This window comes from Parambassis ranga, chromosome 13 (assembly GCF_900634625.1).
Source record: "Parambassis ranga chromosome 13, fParRan2.1, whole genome shotgun sequence".
NCBI lineage: Eukaryota > Metazoa > Chordata > Actinopteri > Ambassidae > Parambassis > Parambassis ranga.
The window spans coordinates 383,061-409,239 of record NC_041033.1 but is presented as its reverse complement, the minus strand read 5'-3'; the positions used below and the strand labels follow the sequence as shown (position 1 = coordinate 409,239).

Sequence of the window (26,179 nt, the reverse complement as noted above, 5' to 3'; positions counted from 1 at the left end):
AAGGAAGTTTACTCTTATTACTGACTACAAACCCCTCTTGGTAATCCTGGTAAAAGCCAAAGTCAGCTAGGACAGCTCTTCTACCATTTCATCATTTTGTAGTTGGGCCAATACATGACACTATCACTGCACCAGTTTTGTGGCACCACTGCTACTGTCTTGTTTATCAAGACCTCCACTAAGTGGAACATCTTTAACTGAGGTAAGAAACTAAAAAAATCATACCTTTAATTACAATATTATAATTAGAAAAACTACATTTTGTCAGGTCAACATTTCTGCCCTTGTCTGACACAGCTGAACATATAATGTCAACATAATAAAACTAAACTCTAAAGTCTATGCACTTGGATTTTGTTTCTGGCACACAGCCAGTGTTTCATTTGCCTTTTGAAAACAACACATATTCAATGTAATATGTAATAACTGAACACAAATAATTGTCTGCTGCAAACATTAAAGACAAGCAATCCAAACAAAGTAATTGTGTGAAATAGGGGTATGGCTACAAAACCACCTCTGAGAGGCAAAACAGCACTTTTCTAACCAAGCTGTGAAACACACTTCATATATATATATATATATAGAAATAACCACATCCAAGCAGCCATAAGCAAACGGCATAACATCAAATAATTTCATATGAAATTATTTGATGTTAATAATTTCATAATTTCATATGTTAATAATTTCATATGAAATTATTTGATGTTATGCCGTTTGCTTATGGCTGCTTGGATGTGGTTATTTCCTTAGTCATAGCTGCTTAAAGAAATACAAGGCCAGCAGTATTAAATCAAAACTCATTGTTACCGTACTTTCTTGTATTAGGGTGTATGTGTTGCTTTGCACTTGTTCTGATCTCCGCTGTGGACAGATTTTCAGTCTGTTATTCAGTGTGCACATCATTGGACCCCAGAGCTGCTGTCACCGCCGCCTGCACACCCTACTGGCTGCGCTCGGTGACAATCAAGGAGATTACATGACGTCACTGTGATGCCGCAGGCCATTGGCCGGCTGTCCTGCATAATCTCACCGCCGAGCAGCTAAGATTTTGTTCACCATGTTGGATCAACTGCTCATTTCAGTTGCCTTATAAGCAGCACTTTTATCATGTCCGTGACATGGAAGCGTCGTGAGCCCAGAGTGTAGACGTTCAACCGGGCGGCTTTCCCCCTTCAGCTGACAGCTGCACAGCCCATCTACACGGGCGGAAGGACGACTGTTTTGATGTGGAGACACGGGAACCTCTCAGCTAGCTCCGAACTGTCAGGTTGAACATCGTACTACTGTTTTCTTTCCAGGAGGTTTGATTTCCCTAAAAGGATTAAACGCTCCTTCGCCTTGTTATTTGGACTCTGGACGTGTGTTTATGAGCTTTAGCAGCAGAGTACATTGAACGGAAGCTGTCGATGGGGGAATTAAGTTGGCTGGCAGCCGCCTGTGAGGACTTGTGTTTTGAGTCGTGGTCGGAGCTTCGTCACTCTGTCAAAATGATGGGGGTTTCTCTTCAGGCGCGCAGCTCGGTGGATCCGTGTAATATGTGAGCGTAGCGGAGGGCCGAGGCCTGGGCCTGCCTGTCTGCGCTGTTGTATTGTGGCCTGGGCTGGGAAACACTTCCTCTGCACCGGATCAGCAGCGTTAATTACGACTCAGAGATTACCCCTGTTTACGGAGTAGCCCTGGATTGCGCACACATCTAAAGGAGGAATAATAGATGCGATTTCTCCAAGCCGTGCGGAGCCCCGGTGGCGCTGGACCAGAGCGTGTGGCAAACTTGGACACTTTTAAAAGATAAACGCCATGCTTCCCATGTGACATGCTTTAGATCACACTGTTCCATCAAGCTGAATTGCAGCAGGAGAGAGGGGGCGCCACCTCCGTCATGAGGGACTTCTAGCGCCACCACTTTATTTATTGAGGGGGGAGCGGTTTCTTTTCTATTGGAGCCTCTTGATTTAGCACTGTGGGAGAGATTTTGGACTTAGGTGGTCTAATGCTGATCATATGTTTTCTGTCATTATTCCAAGGAAACGGTAGATACTTAATGGCGTGCAAATGAATGTAAAGACGTGAGGATGAAGAGGCACATCAGGATGATTTCTGTCCTCGTGGATAAGTAACTGCCGTTGGACCAGTTCAACTCTGTTTCTGTATGTTTTCAATGAGTTCCGTTAGAGTTTCAGATTGGTAGTCCTTAGCATTAGATTCTGCACCGTTGAATGGCTCTTTGCGGCACAACTGCTACAAATGTTACAAAAATGATGGCTGCTTACAACGGTGGCTCCTCAGCAGTGGCTACCCATCACCCACATCACCACCACCAGCTCCAACACCTCCCTCCACCCCATATGCAGCACCACCACCACCACGCGGGCCAGCATCACTTGCAGCACCCGGGCTCCGCCGCCGCCGTGCACACAGTCCAGCAACACACATCCACGGCTGCCGCTGCGGCGGTGATGCTCAACCCCGGCCAGCAGCAGCCCTACTTCCCTTCTCCGGCTCCCGGACAAGCTCCTGGTCCAGCGGCGGCAGCGGCTCCCGCACAGGTGCAAGCCGCTGCCGCCGCTGCTGTCAAAGCTCACCACCATCACCACCACCACCATCAGCAGCATCAGCAGCAACACACGCATCACCTGCAGCAGCAGCTGGACATAGAGCCTGACAGGCCCATCGGCTATGGAGCGTTTGGGGTTGTCTGGTTAGTACACAAATCCTATGATGCTGTGTAGTGGTTTAGTAAAATAGGAACATGAACTTAGATGAACCTGTGAGTGTTTTTGTGTGGTAAAATAATATAAAAGAAGTTGTGTTCTTTGATTACTTTTATTTTTAAAACTCAACTTTTAAATCTTTTTTTGGAATCTGAGCAAAATCTCAGCAAAAACTCTGTGACCCAAAAGCGTTTCTGGTGTCAGTTTGGTATGGTGTTCACTGTATTATGATAGTTCTGCACCTATAACAACAGCAAATCTTGGTCATTAGTAGACTCTAAGGCACCAAGAGGCTTTGGGGTTCTGGCATTGATGAAATGTCTTTACCAATGTGACTTTATGCATTCACTGTGAAACCTCAAATCAAGTGCAATACAAGAAAACTGTGCAAATAGTTTTGTCTCTTAGTGTGTGTTGCTGTGCGTTAAGCATTTGTTTACACATTTGCGTATAGCCTGTTGCTCGCAGACATCAGCTGTATGTACAAATAATCTTAAAGAAACGTTTGAAGACGTGCACCAGTGTGTAAAGTAACAGTGATACAAACACTACCCATAACAGCTCACATTATTTAAGTAATTTGACAACAACTTTGTAGCTTGATCAATTAAAGGGTGCTACCCAGTTGCATTATGGGTTGTGTAGTATTGTGAGTGTGTTTTAAACAAGCGGCAATCTCCGGGGCTCAGACTGGAAGCCCATGCGGAAGTGTCAGAACTTGTAGTTCACGCCACAACCGCTGGGGGCTGGCTCCAGAAGCAAGTCATTTCTTTTTTTAAATAACTAACTCCTAATTTTATTAACTTAAAATTACGCATAATTATGGGTAACAGACTGTTGCGTACCACTGCATGAGTTTCCCCGCCCCCTAAACTCGGCTCGTGCCCCCCTCTTTGTCCATCTGTGGAGTTTTGGCAGACGGGTGATGTTACAGAAGCCTAGTCCATAGTTTTTACTGTCAATGGTTTTAAACTGTATTCGTACATCTGTTCTCCATGGTTTCTGCTTGTTGTTCTCAACATCTACTGGGGAACCTGGCATTGGACTTTGGTGTGTGGCTCTGTGAAATGTGGAATGGGAAGGGAACAGACATTTGCCACAAAGGGAGAATAGAGGCAGAGAAGCAAAGATGGAAATGAAGGAGGCCAGTAAATAAATGGGGAGCACTCTTGATATAATTGTATGATGGCAGGAATTTGGTGTTGTGCTAGTGATGAACCCACATGATATTAGCCCCCACTGAGACTTTGAGACTTTTTGTTTCAACTCATTGTGAAACGTTTACGTGATGTTCTGAGCAGACTGTCAGCTTGCTGTCTGTGTCGCCAGTGTGTCACAGTGTTGTAGGGCTTGGAGGCTGGTTACAGCAACGCTGAGGGCTCTGAAGGTGCACAGCACCGTCAGCACTTTGACACAATTCACCGCGAGACTACACATGCTTACATGTACAACGTGCTATCAGAGAGAGTCCAGGTTGTACAAGTGAAGTTCTCTGTCTTTCTACTGGCGGCACTCGCGGCAGCACCACCCATTAGTTCTCTTTAAAATTCACTGCAGCTGTCTGTGCACAGCGGCCCGATGCGCAGACACATGTGCGCACATACAGGCGAGCCCACTCCCACCAGAGTGCGTGTTGTTTGGCTCTCTGTTGCTCATGACGTGCTATAGTTGGTTTGACTTAACTCCATTGACTATGCTCAGATAAGCTATGTTAATAGGCCTACCACTACTACTCATAATAATAATATTAATATCAATTAATATTAATAATAATAATAATAATGTTGATGATTGGGGGCCTTTCCAGAGTTAAATGTTCTTTGAAAGGGTGTACTTGCATTATATGTGGTTATCATTATATTAGTTGAACATGGTCTCAAAACGACAATATTATCGCTTATCGCAATAATTTCTCTTGGCAATTAATCGCCCACCAAAATTTGTTATTGTGACAGGCCTGTTCATTAGGAATTATTCTATCATTTGTCAGAGATCATGCATGTATGCTGTGATTTTAGCATCTAGTCGCACCAGTGGGCCAGCGTAAATCACTACGTTTTTAGTGGAACGTTGCCTCTTGAATTCCTCTTAACTGAAGTGGTGCGGCTGCAGGGCATTGAACACACGCATTTCAACAAGTCCTCACGCAGAGAAATGATTAGCTTCACCGCACAGAAATTCCTATAAATATCCTGTAAATGAGTAAAAGGCAGGCTACTGTGCGCTCATATAGCTGTCTGGAATCAGCTCAGCTGCAAGCACATGTTCCATTAATGTGTGCATCACCTATGCTTGGAATGCTGTGTGGACAAGCTGGAGGTGGAAGAGAACCGTCAGGAGAGGGACAGAACAGCAGCCATTATATCTGTAATGGTACATCAGGACACAAGGCTAACTAATTGTATATTTTTTCATATATAAGTCGCACCTGAGTATAAGTCACATACCCAGCCAAAGGGTGAAAAAAAGTGTGACTTATAGTCCGGAAAATATGGTATATGAACGAATAAAGTTAATGAGCACTGACATTGTCATGTAGTAAAGCTGGTAGCTATAATAAGAAATATGTGTAGAAAGTAAATATAAATTGGAGTCCAAGCAAATGTGTGACCAATATGTTTGGTAGAAAAATATGCAGATAATTGATTTTTGATATATCTGTACAGCGTTGTGACAAAATATAGGTATCTAGCTTCCTTGCTATGTCATTTTCAGGGACAAGTGTTATAATAGAATTATGTTGAAAATATGTAGGTTCTGATTTATTAACTTTCCAGCAGTGTATGTCACAACCTACTAGAAGCAACTATACCATAAAGACATCATATGACTCACCACACAACCGCATAGCTGTAATTCTAAAACCAACTGATCCCTAATCAGTATGTTGAGTTGAAATCTAACAGTCACTTGCCCCTCTCAGATTTTTGTGTTGTAAAGTAGCAGGTGGTTTCACTCTGAGGTGTTGTTTCCAGGTTCTTTCTGTGAGCTGCCTATGTGCCAGTTTACCTTTACCAAGCACTAAATGCAGGTAGATTTTTGAAAGTCTGCACACCACATTGGAGGGCACATGTTCATATGGAAAAGGTGTTTCTCTTTCTGCTGTCTTAGAAATGGAAAGCTTTATTGTCCTTGTAATAGAATACAATGCAAACGGTGCGGCTCCTGTTGGTGCAGTATGACATTAAAACAATAATTAAAAAGCAGCATGTGAATATAAAATAAAATGGCATGATTTTGATTAAAGATCAATATTAAAATATTAGGTAAAGAGTAAAGTAGCAATATGACCATAGTTATATATTTAGTGTTCTTATGACCCATGGGAAGAAACTATCCTTGACTCTGGAGTCTCATGTCTTTATTAATCTATAGCACCTTTCTGAGGAAAGCAGAATAAATAGGTGATGGACTGGGTGGTAGGAATCCTCCTGAGGCACCAGGAGCTGGAGATCTCTAGGGAGGTGCACAGGACAGCCGACGATCTTTTGGGCTGTGGTAATGACCCCTGTAGTGACTTGTTATCTCCAGCTGAGATCCCAGCATACCACACTGTGATGGAGTAGGTGAACTCATTGCTTCAGTCTGTTTTTCCTGAAGATGCTGCTGGGCCTTATTTATCAGTGCTGTGGTGTTTGTGGTCCAGGAAAGATTCGCAGAAATGTGTACACCAAGGAACTTGAATTAAGTCCCCTCTATACAGTCTCTATTTATGTAGAGGGGGCATGGTCCACCCTGTTTCTTGGTTTTATGGTGTTTAGCAGAAGATAATCTGCTAAACACCAAGCTGTGAGATGCTGCACCTTGTTTCTGCGTGTTCCCTCCTGAGTCCAATCACTGTGTAATCCAAGAACTTTATGATTGTTTTTGTGGGGTGGGTGGAGGCACAATCATACGTGCGGCGTAAAGGAGTAGATCCAGCACACAGCCTTGGGGTGAGCAGGTGCTGAGTGTGAGAGGGGAGATGAGAGCCATGACTCTGAGTTTGACAAAAGCACCTGTACTCTGCTAAGCATTGACTGTGAGGAACAGGCTGACTGTGACAGAATGAGGAGGGGGTTTAAGTTTATTTAGCACCATAAGGTGCAGTGTCAACAAGGTTTTGACTAAATAAGAAAAACTATGCTGATGTTCTGCATGGCTTTTAGATGTCATGTTGATCTGTATCCTCTCATTTAGTCATACAGACAGCAACCTGACCAGGTGGAGTGAATGTTTAACTCGAGAAGAAGGAAAGAAAAATGGACAGATAGGTGTGTCGTAGGGCTGAACGATTTTAAGAATAAATTGCGATTTTTCTGGCAAATATTGCGATTTCGATTTCATCCACGATTTTTTTCAAATCAAGTTTTAGTGCACATGAGAATTTGCAAAGATCACAGAAACTTACATCATACCTAGGGGTGGGCAATATGGCAAAAATTTTATATCACGATTCTTTAATAATAAAATCACGATTTTGCATGTTTCTGTGTAAATGACTTCAGGTAGCCTACTCTGTCACTTCTCAAAAAAAAAAATCAGTAGATCTAAAAGTAAAATCTGATAACGTGCACTCAGTATTCGTTTTCAATAAACCTGAAAATTTAAATAACAATTACAGAACAAAGGAAAGTTTTATTTCAAATAGGTTAAAAAGTAGACTAATGTAATTCTGTAAAGTATTATTCAACAGTCATTTAAACAGACTGAAGTGTGCCTCCTAAGGTTAAACAATAAATACAGTATTGAGACGTGATGTCATTAGCTGTTACCTCTGTCTGCATCTGATGTACACACACAAACACACACACACACACACACACACACACACACACACACACAGGTGTAGAAGAGCTGCTGACCAGTGTTAATTTTGGCAGCAATTTCTGATTTAGTTTTTATTTTAGTCTTGTGACTAAAATGTCATTTGATTTTAGTCACATTTTAGTCATCAACATTTTTTAAGTTTTACTCGACTAAATATCAAAGAATTTTAGTCGACAAAATCTGCCGTGGATTTAGTCGACTAAAATTCTATGATATATATTTTTAATGAAATAATTAAGGTTTGATTGTGCAATAAAAACAGGCACAGCTTTAACTTGTGTTATTTGAATCAAACATCTCTTTATTTAATTGCTATGACCTTTTCATAAAAGAACCAGTGAACCAGTGAGCTGCTCTCCCTGAACACACTGTTCAGTCATGACCTTCTTCATGAATCCTCCATAACTACAGCAAAACACTTTTGTGACAACTTAGAAACAGTGCGCATGCTGTAAAACCATCAGCAGCGGTGTCTTCATTTATAGATTTTGTCACGTGTATCTTTGAACGGAAGTTAAGATGACTCGTCTGCAAACGTCGCTTCAGGTTTGTTGTGTTTTTACCGCTGATAGTCGCTCCACACGGTTTGAACCGTCTTGTTTGTCTTGACATCAAACGTGTCCGTGTGTCTGTTCTTCTCCTGTGTTGTGTTACCATGCATGAGGACGCCTTCTTCCAGCATCGCGGGGTAACGTCCTTACGCAGAGAGATCACTTCTGATTGGCTCTCTGCCGCCGTCTCCTGATTCGTCCCTCCCTTCCACAAGCAAAATTTGCTCTGATTGGATCTCGTCTCCATCAATAATTTCGTCTCGTTTTTATTCGTTGACGAAAGTGTCAATACATTTCGTCTTCGTTTTTGGCACCGTGCGTTAGTTTTTATTTAGTTATCGTCTCGTTTTTATCAGCAAAAAAAGGTTGTTAACGAAAACTATGACGAAAATGATTCGTCAACAAAATTAACACTGCTGCTGACGGCACAACAGCAGCGAACCTTAATATAGCAAGCTGGTAATGTTCAGAGACGTGGGCGCGTACGTGCTCGTAGCATTTAATACATTTGTATACACGCGGGCCTTCCACTGCGACACACGTCGCGCACACACACACACACAGGCTTAGAAGACACGCCGCTGCTGCCGGCAAAAACGAACATAAAGGTAGAGTTAGTTTTAGGGACCAGTTCCTCCGTTTTCTTTTCGTTTTCAGCCGTAGCATTTGACAAAACAAAACCTGATTCAGTTAGGAGCAGTGCAAAAAAACGTGGCTTTGACAATCTCCAAAACGTTGTCTGAGATCGCAATTCTCGGTCTAAAACGATAGATCGTTCAGCCCTAGTGTGTCGGTGTCAAACCATGCTCTGCTCTATTCTTTAAGTTTGCATCCAACAAAGCACCTCATCATACTATTGAAATGTACATAAACCACATAATATGTGACAGAAAATGCATTTTTACATATAGGCCAATAAAAAGGTATGGCTTGCATTTTTCCCTGTAGGTCGGCCATTTGGGTAAAAACTTAATTCTGGGCCTTGTGTTGTACATTTCTGGGGGTCAGCAATGCTGGGATGTCTAGTCCGCAGTTTTTTTTTAACAGTGGTGACCAGCAGCCACCACCTCTAGTCCAAAAGGTTTGAAGTGCTCTTTCCACTGCTCAGTGGTATCTCCAGCCAGATTGACCTCTGGCTTGAAGCAGGTCATGAACAGATATTCGTACATACACTCATAAATGGAGCTCTAGTCACACCCTCATCACACTCGGGGAATTACATACAAAAATATAAAGAGAAGAATTTTGAATCCAGTCTCACTTTCACTCCTACTTTCTCTCTGTTGCTCACTCTCAGTATCTGGCTGTATGTGTCTCTCTTTTTAGACTAGTTGGCCACCCCATAATGCAGTTACATAAATGCCAACTGAATGTATCATACTAACAAGTCCCCCTGACAATCACCAGGTATATGTCCGGTGCTGCTTGAAAGCTTGTGAACCCTGTAGAATGTTCTATATTCCTGCATAAATCAGCTGATTTTGACAAACAGGAGAACGTAATCAAACAAATCATACAGAAATATTTCACTTACTCATTTATTTATTTAAGAAAATGATCCAATATTACATATGCGAGTGGCAAAAGCATGTATATAAAACCTTTGCCTATAGTATCATCTGTGAACTCCTTGTCCAACAATAACAACTAAAGGTTTCCTTAAATACTGATCAGACATCCACAATGGCTTAGAGCTTAGAGGAGTTTAGTCCATTGTTCAGTACAGAAGAGCTTCAATCTGAGTTGACTCAAGAACTGCTTGTTTCTAGTGCTTCACAACATGTCAGTCTTTTGTAAAAGGACTTGTGTGCTTGTTGCTGTATTCGTGGTGTATTGGTGTGTTGAGCTCACAGGCAGATGTCTGACCTTTCCTTGTCATTATTACAGGTATAATTCAGCATCCATCGTTCCATCAATGCGGACAAGTTGTTCTGGCTCAGGAACAGCAAAAAGGCCCAAACCATGATACTACCACCCCCATCTTTAACAAATGGGTTAGGGTCATATTAGATTAGATTAGATTAGATTAGATTTACTTCATTAATCCCTGTGGGGAAATTAAGTTGTAGCAGCAGCAGCATATCAAAAAAACAATAAATACAATAAACACAAGCAAAAAACTCTTACATACACATACACGCACATGGCAGCAACAAAAAAAGAAGAAAATGTACATACACACAAAGCAGATCAAAGAAAAGATAAAAAGATAAAAACACAGTTAATGTAACTGATAAGTTTGAAATGCACCTGTGGTGATGCTTTAGTCCAAGTTTGTGAGCACAGCTCTGACAGTCACAGATGAGTTATAAGCTGTGTTCAAATTCAGGGTCTGCATCCTTCGGAGGACGCAGCCTACGCGGTCTTAGGAGGCCGCGTCCTCCTGAGGATCCTCAACCGTTGGTAAATGGGACGGTCTAGCCTTCAAAGCACTTCCTGATTGTGGCGCGACGTCATAACTTTGGCCCCCCAAGCCCGGGAAAAAACAAAAGGACTACACCACAAACGACACAGAGGAGACCAAAACTGGCAAAACTGGCGACGGCTCATTTTCTTCAGGCTGGGAGAGCGCAGTGGGGAGGTGACGGTAAGCTGCTGTTTAACCATATTATTGATCATAATTAATATACCAGTTACTGAGCAAACGCTAGATATATAACCAGTAGATAGACAAATATGATTAAATGTAATTTATATTTTATTCAATTGTAAGACTTGATACAGGGTCTGTTTGTAATTTTAATACTTTAAATTAAATAGCTACATGTGTAAGAACCCTGCAAATAACCCTGAAAGCACTGCTTTAATGTGTCATTAAGCATCAGGTCTGTCACTGCACCAGAGAATTACTGCTGGGTGGAGGAGAGTGGGGCTCCCTGCAGGACCAGCTGTCTGTCCTGGAGGAGGTGTACTGACCATCATCACCTTTGAGTATACATATTTTATAGCTATTCATATTTTAAGTAATTAAGTAATTCTTATTATTTTTGCCCTTTTTAAAAACATCTTTAGTAACATGGCAGCCGCCGATCGTCAGCTCTGCAAACCCTGATGGACGATGTGGTGGACAGAGGAGACAGACACCCCCCTCCCCCAGATGATGTCCCACTCACAGCCAGAGGACTCCAAGGTCTTCACCGTGGCATCATCCAGTCCAGCAGCACCAAGGACTCCTGCTCAGCCAAACATTTATATATATGTTCTTTGTGAATAGTATTTTCTGCTGATCTTTATAAATAATAAACTGTACATTTTCATAATGTCCACTGGTAAATAGTTAGAAATGTTCAAACTGTGTCTTTGTAAATATTGTACATAACAGAACAATAAATGATTTACTGTGTCACTGAGAAGTTGTTCAAAAGTTTACTTCAATTATAAATAGGTAATGACAATAATAAGTAACCATTTAAATAACAACACAGAACATCAAAGAAAAATCACTGCTGTCCACCATCCTCTCAATGAGCTGAAGTCTGTCCGTTCTCCCTCTCTCTCCTCTCTCTCTCTCCTCTCTCTCTCTCCCTCTCTCTCTCTCTCCTCTCTCCCTCTCTCTCTCTCCCCTCTCTCCTCTCTCCTCTCTCCTCTCTCTCTCTCCCTCCCTCTCTCCTCTCTCTCTCCCTCTCCTCTCTCTCTCTCCCTCCCTCTCTCCTCCTCTCTCTCTCCCTCTCCCTCTCTCTCTCCCTCCCTCTCTCCCTCTCTCTCTCCTCTCTCTCTCCCTCTCCCTCTCTCTCTCCCTCCCTCTCTCCCTCTCTCTCCCTCTCTCCTCTCTCTCTCCCTCTCTCCTCTCTCTCTCCCTCCCTCTCTCCCTCTCTCTCCCTCTCTCCTCTCTCTCTCCCTCTCTCTCTCTCTCTCTCCCTCTCCCTCTCTCTCCAGTCTCATCTCCTCCGTTATCAATTGTCAGGTTTCTTCTGTCTCTCTCTGCTCCTCCTACAACAAAATGACAACAGGCAGAATGACCGTTTGATATAATAACGATAATATTGCTCCCCAAGTGAACTATACTTTATACTATACTACAGTAAACAGTCAAGAAACAACATTCAATCAAAACGTTTTGTTTACAGCGCCTCGTATCAACAGGACGTCATGTTTTTAAATATAAAACTCATTTTTTAATGCCGCTGTCACTACTAGCATTTTAAAAATCCCTCGAATTACTGCCCTCTACTTACATTTAAATGTGAATTTGGCTCTACTGCCGCTGCCGCTCGCTTGGTCCATCATTTTACTGTTGAAAAAAATAGGCCCGCAAAGCATCTTGGGATATGTAAGGCCACGAAGGTAGCGATGATGGTAGCGATGCATCCTCCGAATTCAGGCAAAAGGAGGACGCATTTGGAGGACCCTTTGAATTTTGGCGAATTAGGACAGCCTAGACATTCTCCCAACATTAGGATTCTCATTTACGACAAATGAAATATTTCTGTTTTAATTGTTTGATTTGGTTCTCTTGCCACTTTTAGCAATTGTATGAAAATTTGCTGTTATTCATATTCATGCAGAAATATAGAAAATTCTAAAGCGTATAGCACACAAACCTTTACAACAGGAATTATTGAATATGTTTCCCGCTCCAAAGAAGCCAGCCTGATCAGAGGAGTCTTCTAGAAATTCAAGTCTAGTGTACATATCATGGCCTGATGTAGTACTACATGAATGGCCACACACTGATGTTGTCCCACATAATTACTCGAGCACCAAATGTGGATTATTCCTTAATGAAAATAACAAAAGGTACTGTTTCTTCCTTTGTGAGTAACATCTGTTCAAATCTAAGTGAGTTAGCAGCTACTTTTAGAAATCACCTAAAAACTAAATGGGTTGTCTTTGTTTCTAAGAGTTTAGGTTGAGTGGGTCTTGAGGATCTCATGCTGGTACCTAGTGGCAGTCAAGGCACCTTTGGCCTGCACATGGAGAGCTGTGCGGCTCTTTAAAGAAATGCTTCCCCACACCATTACTGACCCACCACCAAACCGGTCATGCTGGAGGATGTTGCACCGTGTGCTCTGTCTGAACCTGCTCCCATCCATGAAGAGCACAGGGCGGCAATAGTGAATCTGCCAATCTTGTGTTCTCTGGCAAATGCCAGTCACCCTGCAAGGTGTTGGGCTGTAAGAACAAGCCCCACTTGTGAATGTTGGGCCCTCATACCACCCCCTTGGAGTCTGTTTCTGACAGTTTTGAGCAGTAAACATGCATATTAGTGTCCTGCTGGAGGTCATGTTGCAGGGCTCTGGCAGTGCTCCTCCTGTTCCTCCTTGCACAAAGGAGGAGGTAGCAGTCCTGCTGCTGGGTTGTTGCCCTCCTACGGCCCCCTCCACATCTCCTGGTGTACTGGCCTGTCTCCTGGTATCTCCTCCATGCTCTGGACACTGTGCTGACAGACACAGCAAACCTTCATGCCACAGCTCTCATTGATGTGCCATCCTGGATGAGCTGGACTACCTGAGCAGCTTGTGTGGGTTGTAGACACGCCTCATGCTACCTCTAGGGGTGAGAGCACTGACAAAATGCAAAAGTGATCAAACATCAGGCAGAAAGGATGAGAACAGAGGTCAACACCTACAGAGCCTCTCCTTTATAGGGCTTGTCTTGATCACTGCCTCTCATTTCCACCTGTTGTCTGTTCCATTTGCACAACAGCAGCTGAAACTGATTCACAATCAGTGTTGATCCTAACTGGACAAGTGTGATTGACTTGGAGTTACATTGTGTTCTTTAAGTGTTCCCTTTATTTTTTGAGCAGTGTAGTTGTTAGGTCTAATATACTGGACTGCTGTGTCATTCTTTTTTCCCACATAAGGCATCTCACTGAAGCCAGATAATTCTATTCTGCTCTGATCTGTCCTCTAAATATTTACCCAGCAGCCCTCTGGTTTGTCCATGTGATCTTAATCAAACTGCAGACAGACAGCAGTTTTCTTTTTGGAGAGCAGACTTTTCTTGCAGCTCTGTCATGCATGCTGTGGTTATTCAGTGTTCTCTTGATGGTGGATTCATCAGGACAGGTACATGATTTGTTTTGGAGTAATCTTTGTTGATAGACCACTCCTGATACTGGAGGGTAAAAATGGATTTAATGCTGTTGTTTTTGGATAATTTTCCCGAATAAATAAAGTATTTCAGGGTTATTTTTTCTGGTTCATTATCCCCAAGACTCCAACAGCACCATTTTATCATGATAAAGATATAAAGCAGTAAAAATAAACAGGTGTCACTCAGATATACACAATACACCTACTGTACAGTAGCCATTACTATTCCACAGCAGTGTGGATTGGTACTGTGAACTCATTAGTTATGTTCGGAGTATGGTCTTGGGGAAACCGGGGATTTTAGTCCTCTACCATCTGTTTGCTTTGATTGATCCTATTTTAAAAGGTTCAGTGAAGGTTGCAGTGGCGAAGGCTGCAGTTTGTAAGGCTGGAATGATCTTACACCTGCTGTGTTGCTCACGAGGCTCTGATCTCTGGCTTCTTTGACTAATCACTAAGAAAGGCACTCAGCCAACAAACACTGAAGGATAGTGACGCTTTTCTTTTCCTCGTTCTTCACTCAGTAACCGTATCATACAGTCTTCTCTGTCTAAAATGTGCCTATTGTGCACCTATTCTGTGTGACAAAAAAATGTTACTTTACTGTCTAAATCTGTTGGTATGATTTATTATTTCAGACAAACATGAACATTGTAAAACTACTAACTTCACATGAGACCTGCTAAATCTTATGTTTGTTATTCTCCCCAGGTCAGTGACAGACCCCAGAGACGGAAAGCGAGTTGCTCTTAAAAAGATGCCCAATGTCTTCCAAAATCTTGTTTCTTGCAAGAGGGTTTTTCGGGAGCTGAAGATGCTGTGCTTTTTCAAACATGAAAATGTAAGTTAAGTGCATGTTAATATTACAGTGTATCATCTTCAGATACAAACACACAAGTGGTTTCTGTGGTTGTGTGGTGAAAAGGGAGAATAAATGGACTGACACCAACTATACAACTATAACAGAGCAAGTGCTAGTAATGCTCAAGTTTAGGTTCTGTGTAGCTGTGTGCTGAGCTACCATGTAACTATGGTGTTGATTCAATGCAGAAGCATAAATAGAGGCTAGTAGTTTTTGTATCTATAGAATCTTTGAACATACTGATAACGGCAAAAATTAAATATCATTAATCAAATCTCAATATTCAAAGCACCTTCTTTGCGTTATGGTTTTTTCATGAAATATCTGCCAACGTATAGAGTATGCTGATACAACTGTGACAGGCCAATACATCAGTTAGGCTTTACTCCATTCCAGCAACATTGGCCTACTTCACAAGGTGACTAAATACTTTGCTTTTTCTTCAGGTGCTTTCTGCTCTGGACATACTACAACCTCCACACATTGACTACTTTGAGGAAATGTATCCTTTACCACTGACTGGTTCAGGGAGTCCGGTAGAAGCTGTTGTTTACGGTACAAAAACCTCTGGTATTTTACTTTTGGGCCTTCGGAAGACCTAAAATCAAACAGTGTGTAATTGCATGTGACAAATAAGGTCTACCAAATTGAAGTGTGAGTATCATGGAACTAATAAAATACTGAAAATTATATTCAATATATTCATATTCAGATTTTTACTATGATTGTGTCTCTATGCATTAGTTACATTGACATTATAACATGTATTAACATGTAATACAAAAAACAATCTAATATATATATATATATATATATATATATATATATATATATATATATATATATATATATATATATATATATATATATATACTGATGACATGGAAGCAGCCTCACTACTCGTAGTGAAATCCTGCTTGCTCTCTGGCTGGTAAGATCCTCTTTTAGGCTTTGAGCCTTGAGCTCTAGGTAAACACGCTACAGACTTCCACACAAAGACAAGCATGTGACTATAAAGAAGTGTTCTTCTCAACATGTTAACAGGTCAGTAAACAACTTGGATCTATTTATATAGCATACATACCTAAACTTTCTCAACACTTAGGCATATATATATTGTAATAGGTTGAAAACTATAGGGCTGATAAGTTCTAACTGTTGAGGAGAATGTCAAATGAGAGAATGTCAGAACTATATATGCATGCCATCCACTCTGATTGGACAGATTAGAGCTCTGTGCACCTCACAAAGTATGGTTGAATGCCAACAGTAGTTTGTGGAGCACATTAAGCAGCTTGTTGATATGCCACGTAGGCTTCAGTTTTTAGCTGTAGCTATATTAATCTCTCTAGACCATTAGTCCACCCTTCCAGCCAAAATATTCTGCTGAGAGGGCTTTCTGTGTCCATTAAGACCCTTTAAAATATTATCTTCCAATTAGTTTTATTGGTTTGCTTTATTATTCATACAAGGAGTGATGTCCCACAGTAGGCAGATTTGAGGTCTGCAGGGCAGACTATTTCATGCATCTGCAGGTGAAAGCTTCAGCATATTGACATGATTACAATCCCTAGCTGTGTGCTTGGTAAATCACAACAGTGAGAGTCTTAAAGCAAAGGGTGTTTGTTCATACAGGATCAGAACATGTCATCAGTGCCTTACAAGATTATGATATTGTGTAAAAAAACAAAAAATGTTGCACTTCTTAACACAACTAGGAAGTCTAGTTGATTTACTTGTGCTGAAGCACAACCAATCAGACACACAATTACATGAGGGAAAAATAAAGCTAATTCTCTGGGATTTGCTTCAATAAACAGCTCGCTCCTCCAGTGTTTCTCAGCCTTTTATCCTTAATTTTATTGCTCAGCTATGTGGTTACTGAACTAATGCAAAGTGACCTCCATAAGATCATTGTATCACCACAGCCTCTGAGCTCAGACCACGCCAAAGTTTTTCTTTATCAGATTCTACGAGGTGAGTTCTTCTCTTTATTCTTCCATTCATTCTGGTTTATAGATGAAGCAGGCAGATATGTCTTAGTACAGCAGCCCATTGCAACTCTTGGTAAAGTAAGACAGAACAAAAACAGAAGAGAAATGACAGCCACATTGTGTGCTTTTAGATGCAGGGTTCTTCCAATACTACAGCCCAGCCTGCATTAGCTGAGCCATGCCGAGCCCAGCTGTAGTGACAGGTGTTCACTACATACTGGTTGTGCTTTGGGCTGTGGCAGGACCAACCACAGTCACCTAATGGTGGTCTCAACCCTTCTGTGTCATCTAGACTCATTAATGTACATTTTTGTGGTGTTAGTGTTGTTAGCTTTTGTTTGAGTTGACTACATGGCACTCAACACATGGAGCTCAAACAATTGACAACACAACAGTTTAAGAACCCCGCAGCAGATGGATCCTAATTGGTTACTCAGGATAATTTGGAGATCAGTCTTAGGTGTAGTTTGATAGAAAGTAGTTACACCGCAGGCCCCTTTTTCAGAGTGGTTCATAGGTTTTACACAGCATTAAAAGGACAAATGCATTTTTAAATCCCTCATCACATTAATAGTCCTGCATAATGAGCCATGCTGAAATATCTTGACCATCAGGCTCACACATGTGGTAAAATGACATGAATGTAGTGGTGATAAATGTTCTGTGCACTAACTGCCTGGCAGTGAAGTACACTCACAATACAATACAATATAGATGGCTATCAGACAACTGTTGGTGCTCCTGTGTTGTTTACTTAAGTAATACTACGACTCCTGTAAATTCCATCCTGTTGTGTCCTCGCTCCACTAGGACTAAAATACCTTCATTCTGCTGGGATCCTCCACCGAGACATCAAACCTGGCAACCTCCTGGTCAACAGCAACTGTGTACTTAAGGTGTGTGGGATCAGCTGGTTTATTTCGTCAGAAAAATAATCAAAAACCACATCCAACTTGCCACTAATACAGAAACATTGGTAAAGTAGGCATAATGGTCCTTTAATCTTAAAATGTTGTAGTCTTCTTAAAGGAGTTATCCTTATAAAGGATAAATATATATCTGTACACTTTAAATTAAACAAACTTCATCAAGTACTGTACAGGTTAAGATGAAAAAAAAATAAGATAAGAAATGATACAAGATTGATTATAGTGTCTCTGTGTGTAGCTGATACTACATCAGCTTGTCAAAATGACATACATACACTCTTAATACAAAATCAACATTTTCTTTGCCTGTGTATGTTTTTCAGTAGACAAATATTCATTTCTTTAAGTGCATAACATGTGCCAGCATACTACACAATGGATAGATGGGTTTATTTGAGGAGAGAGCTGCAGGGACAAAAAAAGACAAAATGGCTGCAGTAATCTGTGAATTATTGTCTTCCAGATCTGTGATTTTGGTCTGGCCCGAGTGGAGGAGTCCGATGAGTCACGGCACATGACTCAAGAAGTAGTGACACAGTACTATCGGGCTCCAGAGATCCTCATGGGAAGCCGCCACTACTCCAACTCCATTGATATCTGGTCTGTGGGCTGCATCTTTGCTGAGCTTCTGGGCCGACGCATCCTCTTCCAAGCCCAGAGCCCAATTCAGCAGGTAACTCCTACTCCAACTCTATTTACATATGGTGACAAGTTAGAATATCACATTACATACATACAGGGAAATTTATACACTGCACTATAGTGTTCCAACAGTTTAAATCCAGGCAACTGGGCTCTATATTTATATACACATTTTGTAAATGTTGATACATATCCATGAAAGAGGATGTAGTAGACTACCAGAAGTAAAATAAATGCCTTAAAGACAGTCCTTTGAGTCTGTGTGTGCTTGTGTGTAGCTGGATTTAATTACTGACCTGTTGGGGACTCCATCTATGGAGGCCATGAGGACAGCGTGTGAAGGAGCCCGTGCACACATTCTCAGAGGACCTCATAAACAGGTAATCGGTCTGTTTTTTATATTTGTAAAACAAGAACTGTCACGACCTGGTGTTTATTTATGTTAAGGTTTACTTTGGTAGTCCTGTCCTCCTTGTGTATTGTCTTGAGTTTTGCTTCCTGTGTTTTCCCTCCTTGTGTGATTACCTGCCCTGCCCTAATGTGTGCCACCTGTGTCTCGTCTTGTGTATATAGTCTTTGTCCTCCCTGCACTTGGTGCTAGTTCGTTTTGTCATTCGTGGAGTTAGTGTGTCTCGTCCTTGTGGGAATGTGTTTGTGCCTCGCCAGCCTTGACCTCGTGAATCTCTTGGTGATTATGCTTCGTCATGTTTTGAGCCTTGAACTATAGAGTCTATGCTAAGAACCTCGTTTTGCTCCTCTGAGTTTTTTCCACGCTACGTATTTTCCTTTGTTTGTATTTTTGTATTTTTGCCCTCCTGGCCTTGAATAAAGGACCGCCTTTTGATTTTACACCGCTCTGTGCCTCTGCATCTGTGTCCTCATCCACCACAACTCCTGACAAGAACCACACACGTTTTAGACAAAAGTATGAAATGATCTGCTGCAAGTCAGAAGTTATTACAACAACTCTGTGGACTGCTGCTAGCTGGAACACAAATCCATCTTTTGATTTTTATGTATGACACACTGGGTAAACCAATACATAGTTGTATAGTATTTTGAATAGGGCCAAAGTATCGTATGATATTAACCCTCTTAACCTACAAGTGAGTTTGAATTACACCACCACTGAAACAAATGAGTCTGAGTCAAAAGCAACTTCATTCAACATGCCTCAGTTAAAAACTCTCCTAAACAAGATTCTGTACCAAAACCACAACAATGACAACAACAACTACAAAGCCCACACTTTTTAAGACATTAGTCTGACTTCCTGTTGCCAGTGTCTGGCACTATGACTATAAGCTTGCTTGTTTACCTGTGGATGACTTCGTGCCTGACATTTTAAATATGTTGTTAACTGTGTATAGAACCTGTGTAATGGTAATTTCGTTTTCTTTGTGTATTCTGACCTCCTCCCATCTCTTTGTGTTGTATTTCCTGTGACACCCCAACTCCTGTCCACAACACCTGCCATGTAAAATCAGAGGGCTTTACTACAAGTTAGAGAGAAAGGCATTGCTAGTGTGAGCTGGCTCAACAAAGCATCAGCCAAACAGCAAATTTAAACCTTCCTAGCATGAAAGTGGGTGTGTGTATTTTTTAATAAGAAAAATCCACATTAAGCCTTATGTGAGAATAATCTTTTTCATTTTCGGTTTCACTCTGACGGCTTACTTTGGTAATACCTGCACTTCACAAACATACTAAACTTTTAGTACATCTGTTTCAACAATACAGTGTGAATTTACATTATCAAGATAATAAATGTTAAGTTACAGAAAATGAAAGAGATGCTGAAAGGAATGCATGGTCATTCATGTGATATTTGTTTTGTCTGCAGCCATCCCTTCCTGTTCTGTATACACTGTCTAGCCAAGCAACCCATGAAGCTGTTCACCTCCTCTGCAGGATGCTGGTGTTTGATCCAGTGAGTGACTCTACATTGTTTTATGTCTGTTAATGAAGGAAACCTTTTTATGGGTAGGTCAGCAACAACTGAATTAAAAGACATACAAAGTTCAAACTGGTTTGGCCACAGTGTACTCACAGTTTACGTTTGTACAGACCAAACTTACTTTGGTCAGTTACTGCTAGCTGGTTGAGCTGAGCTTAGCTCACTCAGTGACTGTGATTCATCTAACTTGCAGCTTGCAAATAATTTGGTTATTATAATCACTGGCAAATCATTGTGCCGTAACTACGTCACAGTTTACTTGCTAATGTTAGCAGTAACAAAGTCTGGATTCTTCCCAGCAGTACATGTTGTGAAGGACTACAACAACAAGGCCCTTGAGTTTTGCAATTGCAATTGTCGTTGATAGAGCAATGTGCAAATGACAAGCAAGAGCACGTTTTTGTTAATGAAAACTATGTGAAAAAAAACTTAGCTTCGCTTACCCAGCTAGCTGTAACATAGTTACACAGTATAGCCACACCTGGCATTGGCTTCTTGACATATAATGTAACTGGCATCACAGTAACAATTAGATGTACAGTGTAATGAAAAGCCTCCAATAAATGGATGGCTAAGGTGAATTATGTAATGTTGTTCTACACATTTCTGTGGTCTCCAGTCAAAGAGGATTTCAGCTAAGGACGCACTGGCTCACCCTTACCTGGATGAGGGTCGACTACGCTACCACACATGCATGTGCAAATGCTGCTACACCACATCCTCTGGCCGTGTTTACACCAGCGACTTCGAGCCTGTCACTAATCCCAAGTTTGATGATGGCTTTGAGAAGAACCTAAGCTCTGTGAGACAGGTTAAAGGTATGTCTGTCTCTGTTGGCAGGATGGAAAGACATTTTACATCAATACATAGGCTTAGCATGAAATGCTGCAGTGTTTTTTTCCCCACAGAGATCATCCATCAGTTCATTTTGGAACAGCAAAAGAGTAGTCGAGTACCGCTCTGCATTAACCCACAATCAGCTGCTTTCAAAAGCTTTATCAGGTAGGAGGCTCTTAACTTCACAGCAGCAGGAAATGTGAAATGATACTGTTTCTTTTTTTTTCTAAAATAATACTAACAAAGGTATTTCATCTTATCAATTCATAACTGTGTGAATAGTCCTCAATAGTCTGAGCAGGACCGAAGTGCTGTAACTGTGTTTGGTATAGGAACAAACGGGGAACTACACAGTAGGGCTGGGCGATTAATTGAAATTCGTTTTCAATTTTGATTTTGGCTGCCTACGATTATGAAAACAAGACATACACATAAAACGATCATTGTGCCATACGCCTTGCTCGGGTGTTGGTGCATGGACGAGCAAAGCAAATTCTCAAATCTATGAATAATCGTTTTGAATAATCGTGATTTAACTTTGAATCATAATAATTGTGATTTTTGCCATAATCGAGCAGCCCTACTACACAGGAACTGTCACAGCCTATGTCAGGCTTAAATTACTATACAGTAGTCGCTTGAAGGTGGAATCGGCTGGCGGCTAACAATGAGATAGAGCTAAGCAGTGGTGGAGGAAGTACTGAAGCTTGGTACTTAAGTAAAAGTACAATTACCCAGCAAAATATATACACAAGTAAAAGTAGAAGTGCTACATCAACAGTCCTACTTAAGTAAAAGTACTTTTAAATGTACTTAAAGTATTAAAAATTTAAAAGTACAATATCTATTATTGATTTCCATTGCAAAGGATCTGAACAGGTTAAAATAATCAAAGAAATTGCATTGTCAACCTTTTGTGTGTTTGGGCACACACACGTCTCACGGAGTATGGTACCTCCGTGCGGAAACTCTTACCACCCGTGGAGCAAGGAGCGAGTTCTCTGTTCTCGTGGAGTATGGAACAGCCTTTAATTGCATACTAATGTCTTGCACCTCTATGAAAACAGTACAATCATGGCCATAAGTAAAGAGAACTGATAGATGTTCTTTACAGTACAACACAGTTATAAAGACATAAATACTATAAATAAATAAAAAATATTTTTAGACATCAAAAAAATAATCGATTCCCTGGTATATTTAAGTAGCATTGGAAAGCTCAAAGCCTGTTTGGTGAACTTTGGGGGTTTTGAGGGTTAATGTTGAGTAATGTTGATTACCTTTATCTCATCCATGAATTTTGAAATTTAAGCCCACATAAAGCCCCCATGGTGTGAGATGTGCTGACTTGCCCTATCATACAGCAGTTGGTACCATTATACACAGGCACAGAAAAGGCACTTTTAACAGGCAGCGTTGAGATGAATGAGTCGACAACTCTATTTAAAACTGGGTTAGGGTTAGGGTTACTATGTATTACTTGTACTTATTCCAATGAAAGTATGACATCTGGGTAAAACTTTACTTTGTTTTTTTTCTTGATTTTGGACTGGAGCTAAGCATGGTTTGTATACCAAAGTGATGATATTTCCCCTTGAGCTCTGCAACCCGAGCATCGATATACCAACTCCAGCATGAGGGTGCCTTGGGTCTTAGTTCAGCCCATTGCTTCCTTAGAAGAATTTAGCATTTTTGCAAAGTATTATAAAAGCACTAATTAGGTAGTAGTGACATCGTAAAATAAAGTGATGTTTGTAGATATGACACTGCTAACATACCCTACTGTGCACACAGCTCCACAGTGGCTCAGCCCTCTGAAATGCCTCCATCTCCGCTGGTGTGGGAATAGATGGTGCGGTGTGTCATCATCATCCTTCCCAACTAAGAAGCTGCTAAACTGGGAACAAGAGAGCGTCTCAATGTCTTCTGTCGTCTGTGTAGCATTTCACTGGAGAGGCGGACTCACAGGTCAGCTGTGTTTATGCTGAACAAATGAAGAGAAATCCACTGATAATTGCTTTGTGGGAGTATTAGAGGGTTTGGTATGCAAACAGATGAGACACATCTGTTGACCAAGTGTAACCGTGTCAAACAAACCCGACTAGCAGGAAAAATATCGAATGAAGTACATTTGTTTCACTTTACATGTATATATGAAAACATTTTTTAAAATATGTGTATTTTAAAATTTCTCCAGTTACAACTGGTTAATATATCCAATCAGGCCTCCCTGCATTATTATGCCCACCTTCACTGCAAATGCACTCTGCAACTGTCCTTAAGATCTATTTAGTGGAAGCGTGCAGGAAGGCGCCACATGAAAGAACCCAAAGATCAAGAGCCTCATGTATAAATTATGCATATACATTTTTGAAATGAATTACGGTACTAAATATTTTGATCAGGTGAAGAGGTGCTTGATTTCTTTTACAGTTTTTATCTACTCTACATGCCCAATCAATCCAAGCAGCATTTATACTTTTGTCAGTTTTTCTTTGTAACCAACTAGTTCCAAAAATAATGTCCAGAAACAAATCCTTTCTGGACATTATTATTATTATTGGCCATCTTCCTGACCGAGCCACACTTAATACTGTAAGTATTCCAAATACCCCTACTGCTAATAAAGGGCAAAATGGACACATTCACCACCAGTGACAACATATCAAGAATATATTAAAAAATGGGGGGAGGGGAGGTAGAAAAAACACTAAAATTCAACTTGGCAATTTATAAGAAAAAAATCTAATAAAGGGATAATCTAATAATTCCATGAGATGATAAAATCCAGTTTCTTACTTCATCTCATTTTGCAAGATGCAGGTGAACCAATTGATTAGCTCTAAATTTGGCATAGGTGTGAGTGTGACTGTGTGAATGCCTCTCTGTTAGCTGACAGACCTGTCACTAATTCCAAGTTGATGTTGAAGTTGAAGGTGATGATGATAGACCTGAAACCTGTCCAGCTGTAGCCCATTTTTGGAACCAGGGCTAGGAATATGGTCTGTTCTTACTTGGAAATTTGTTATTCTATATTAGTTTGTTTTTCATAAATCTAAGTAGTTTTTTCCTTATAAACGCCCCCTTTATAATGACTCTAATGTTTCCAAATTCAAGTTATTTGTATAGCGTCTTTTACAATCAGATTTATTTCAAGGTGCTCAACAGAAACCCAGAGCCCGACCCCGAGCAAGCGGGCAAAGTGACAAACTAAAGTCCTTTCTAACAGCAATGAAGACAAGCCTGCCCTCAGCCTGTGTGGTCTGCATTACCTCTACCCTCAGTCTTCAGTAGGTTAGAACAGTGTTGAAACTGCTTGGTTTTTTTTTAGATGAATAGTGTTTTGGTGTTGAGATCATTCGAAGGTTGAAATACTTCCTTGCATGCTATGTGAATGGAAAATGAAGGGAAAAATCGGCTGCAGCTCACATACTAATGAAAGCACTGTCAGCCTCATTGTTTTTATGAAGGAATGTGTGTTGTCTATTTGTGTGCCTCCTTGCTTGGATGGTAAGGTAACACTCAGCCAGCAAATTTAGCCCAAATCACCCCAAAGAGTATGAAGAGACAGACTCCTGAAACGCAGCTGCACTGAGCTGAGACATGTCAGCTTTCCAGTATTCCTCTCTGTTAATAACCCAGAAATGGAGCTGAATGACCATCTTTACAGCCTCTTGGTGTTCTCCCTTCTTCACAATCTGGGTCTTAGTTTTATTCAGGCAGCTATTGTTCCTATATAATGAGGACATTTTACTCTCAGTGGCATCTGCTTTAAGTTACACAGAGCACCAAGTCATGCATCTCTTCCTACAACTCTACAGTTAAATGAATTGGCATCAGCTTAGACTGCTACAGGTATCCCCATTCTTTGACCTCTGTATTGGAACCCTTGCATTGGTTTCACGGTTAAGTGGATTTAGCAGTGATTTACGTCAGGCCTTTCTATTTTTGACTCTCCTACAAGAACACAAATACTAAATAAATGTATAACTGCTGCGTTGAATACTGAATTCTGATTGGTCCTTGTCAGCCGTTTCTGAAGAATGTAGAACTGACTACTGCCAGGAGGAAAACACCCAGTCTGCTAAACAAATCTAGTTAGTTTGTTTAAATTAACATTATATACATTAATTGCTGTGTAATTGGATGTATTTTTTCTCACATATTTAAAAAAACAAAAGTAACACAGGGTTCTAATGGGTAATACAAAACCTGTTTTTTGTTTGGTTTTTTCCTCATCTTCCCGGACTGGTTTCTCCAGCATTAAGCTGGATCCATACTCCGCGAGACAAAGACATTTTCCCCCCCTGCAGACGTTACGCCCACAAAATGACGTCATTTTTTGTCTCTGACCGCCCGCTGATCCGCACTCCTGTGCACAGGGCCCGGGCCGAACTTTGTCTTTCAAGGCTGTGCGGCAACCATGCTGTGATTGGTCGGAATTTATTGTGGGCGTGATGAAAGTGGAGAAGCGCAAGAGCCTCTCCAGGTATATAGGTAGGTGTATAAACAGCGCTGATTCAACAGATTTAGATAAGACCATACTGGTTTGCATGATGAGCAATAAAAGAAAGAAAGAAAGGCAAGTCAGGGTGATTTGTCACCAATAACTCCAGACAGCCATTCACACATACCAGATGTTATTACCATTCTATATACTCCTACATACCCGGGCATAATAGGCTCGTTAACAATGTCTGTATATCTTTGCTATTGTTACTTTTAACGTCGCATCTTCACAGCTCATCACCGGACAGTTTGAAGTATCGCAGGCACATTGGAACACAGTAGATGTGCAAATGTGGTCATAAAGGCACAAACACTGAATCTTTGCTATTGTTAC

General features: G+C 41.0%; 1 protein-coding gene across 2 annotated transcripts; it reads left to right on the top strand.

Moving 5' to 3' along the window:
• The first annotated feature begins 1,030 nt into the window (after positions 1 to 1,030).
• On the top strand, positions 1,031 to 25,721 carry nlk2 (nemo-like kinase, type 2). Of its 2 annotated transcripts, none has more exons than XM_028418868.1 (11): positions 1,031 to 2,704; positions 14,827 to 14,956; positions 15,424 to 15,479; positions 16,848 to 16,954; positions 17,782 to 17,867; positions 18,364 to 18,573; positions 18,821 to 18,922; positions 20,386 to 20,472; positions 21,119 to 21,317; positions 21,391 to 21,501; positions 23,131 to 25,721. In XM_028418868.1, the coding sequence occupies exons 1-11, from the start codon at positions 2,223 to 2,225 to the stop codon at positions 23,322 to 23,324; spliced, it is 1,764 nt and encodes a 587-aa protein (XP_028274669.1). In that variant the 5' UTR covers positions 1,031 to 2,222; the 3' UTR covers positions 23,325 to 25,721. The 2 variants fall into 2 exon arrangements, with proteins under 2 accessions (XP_028274669.1, XP_028274670.1); XM_028418869.1 differs by having other exon boundaries at positions 21,408 to 21,501; positions 23,131 to 23,301.
• Positions 25,722 to 26,179: the final 458 nt, after the last annotated feature.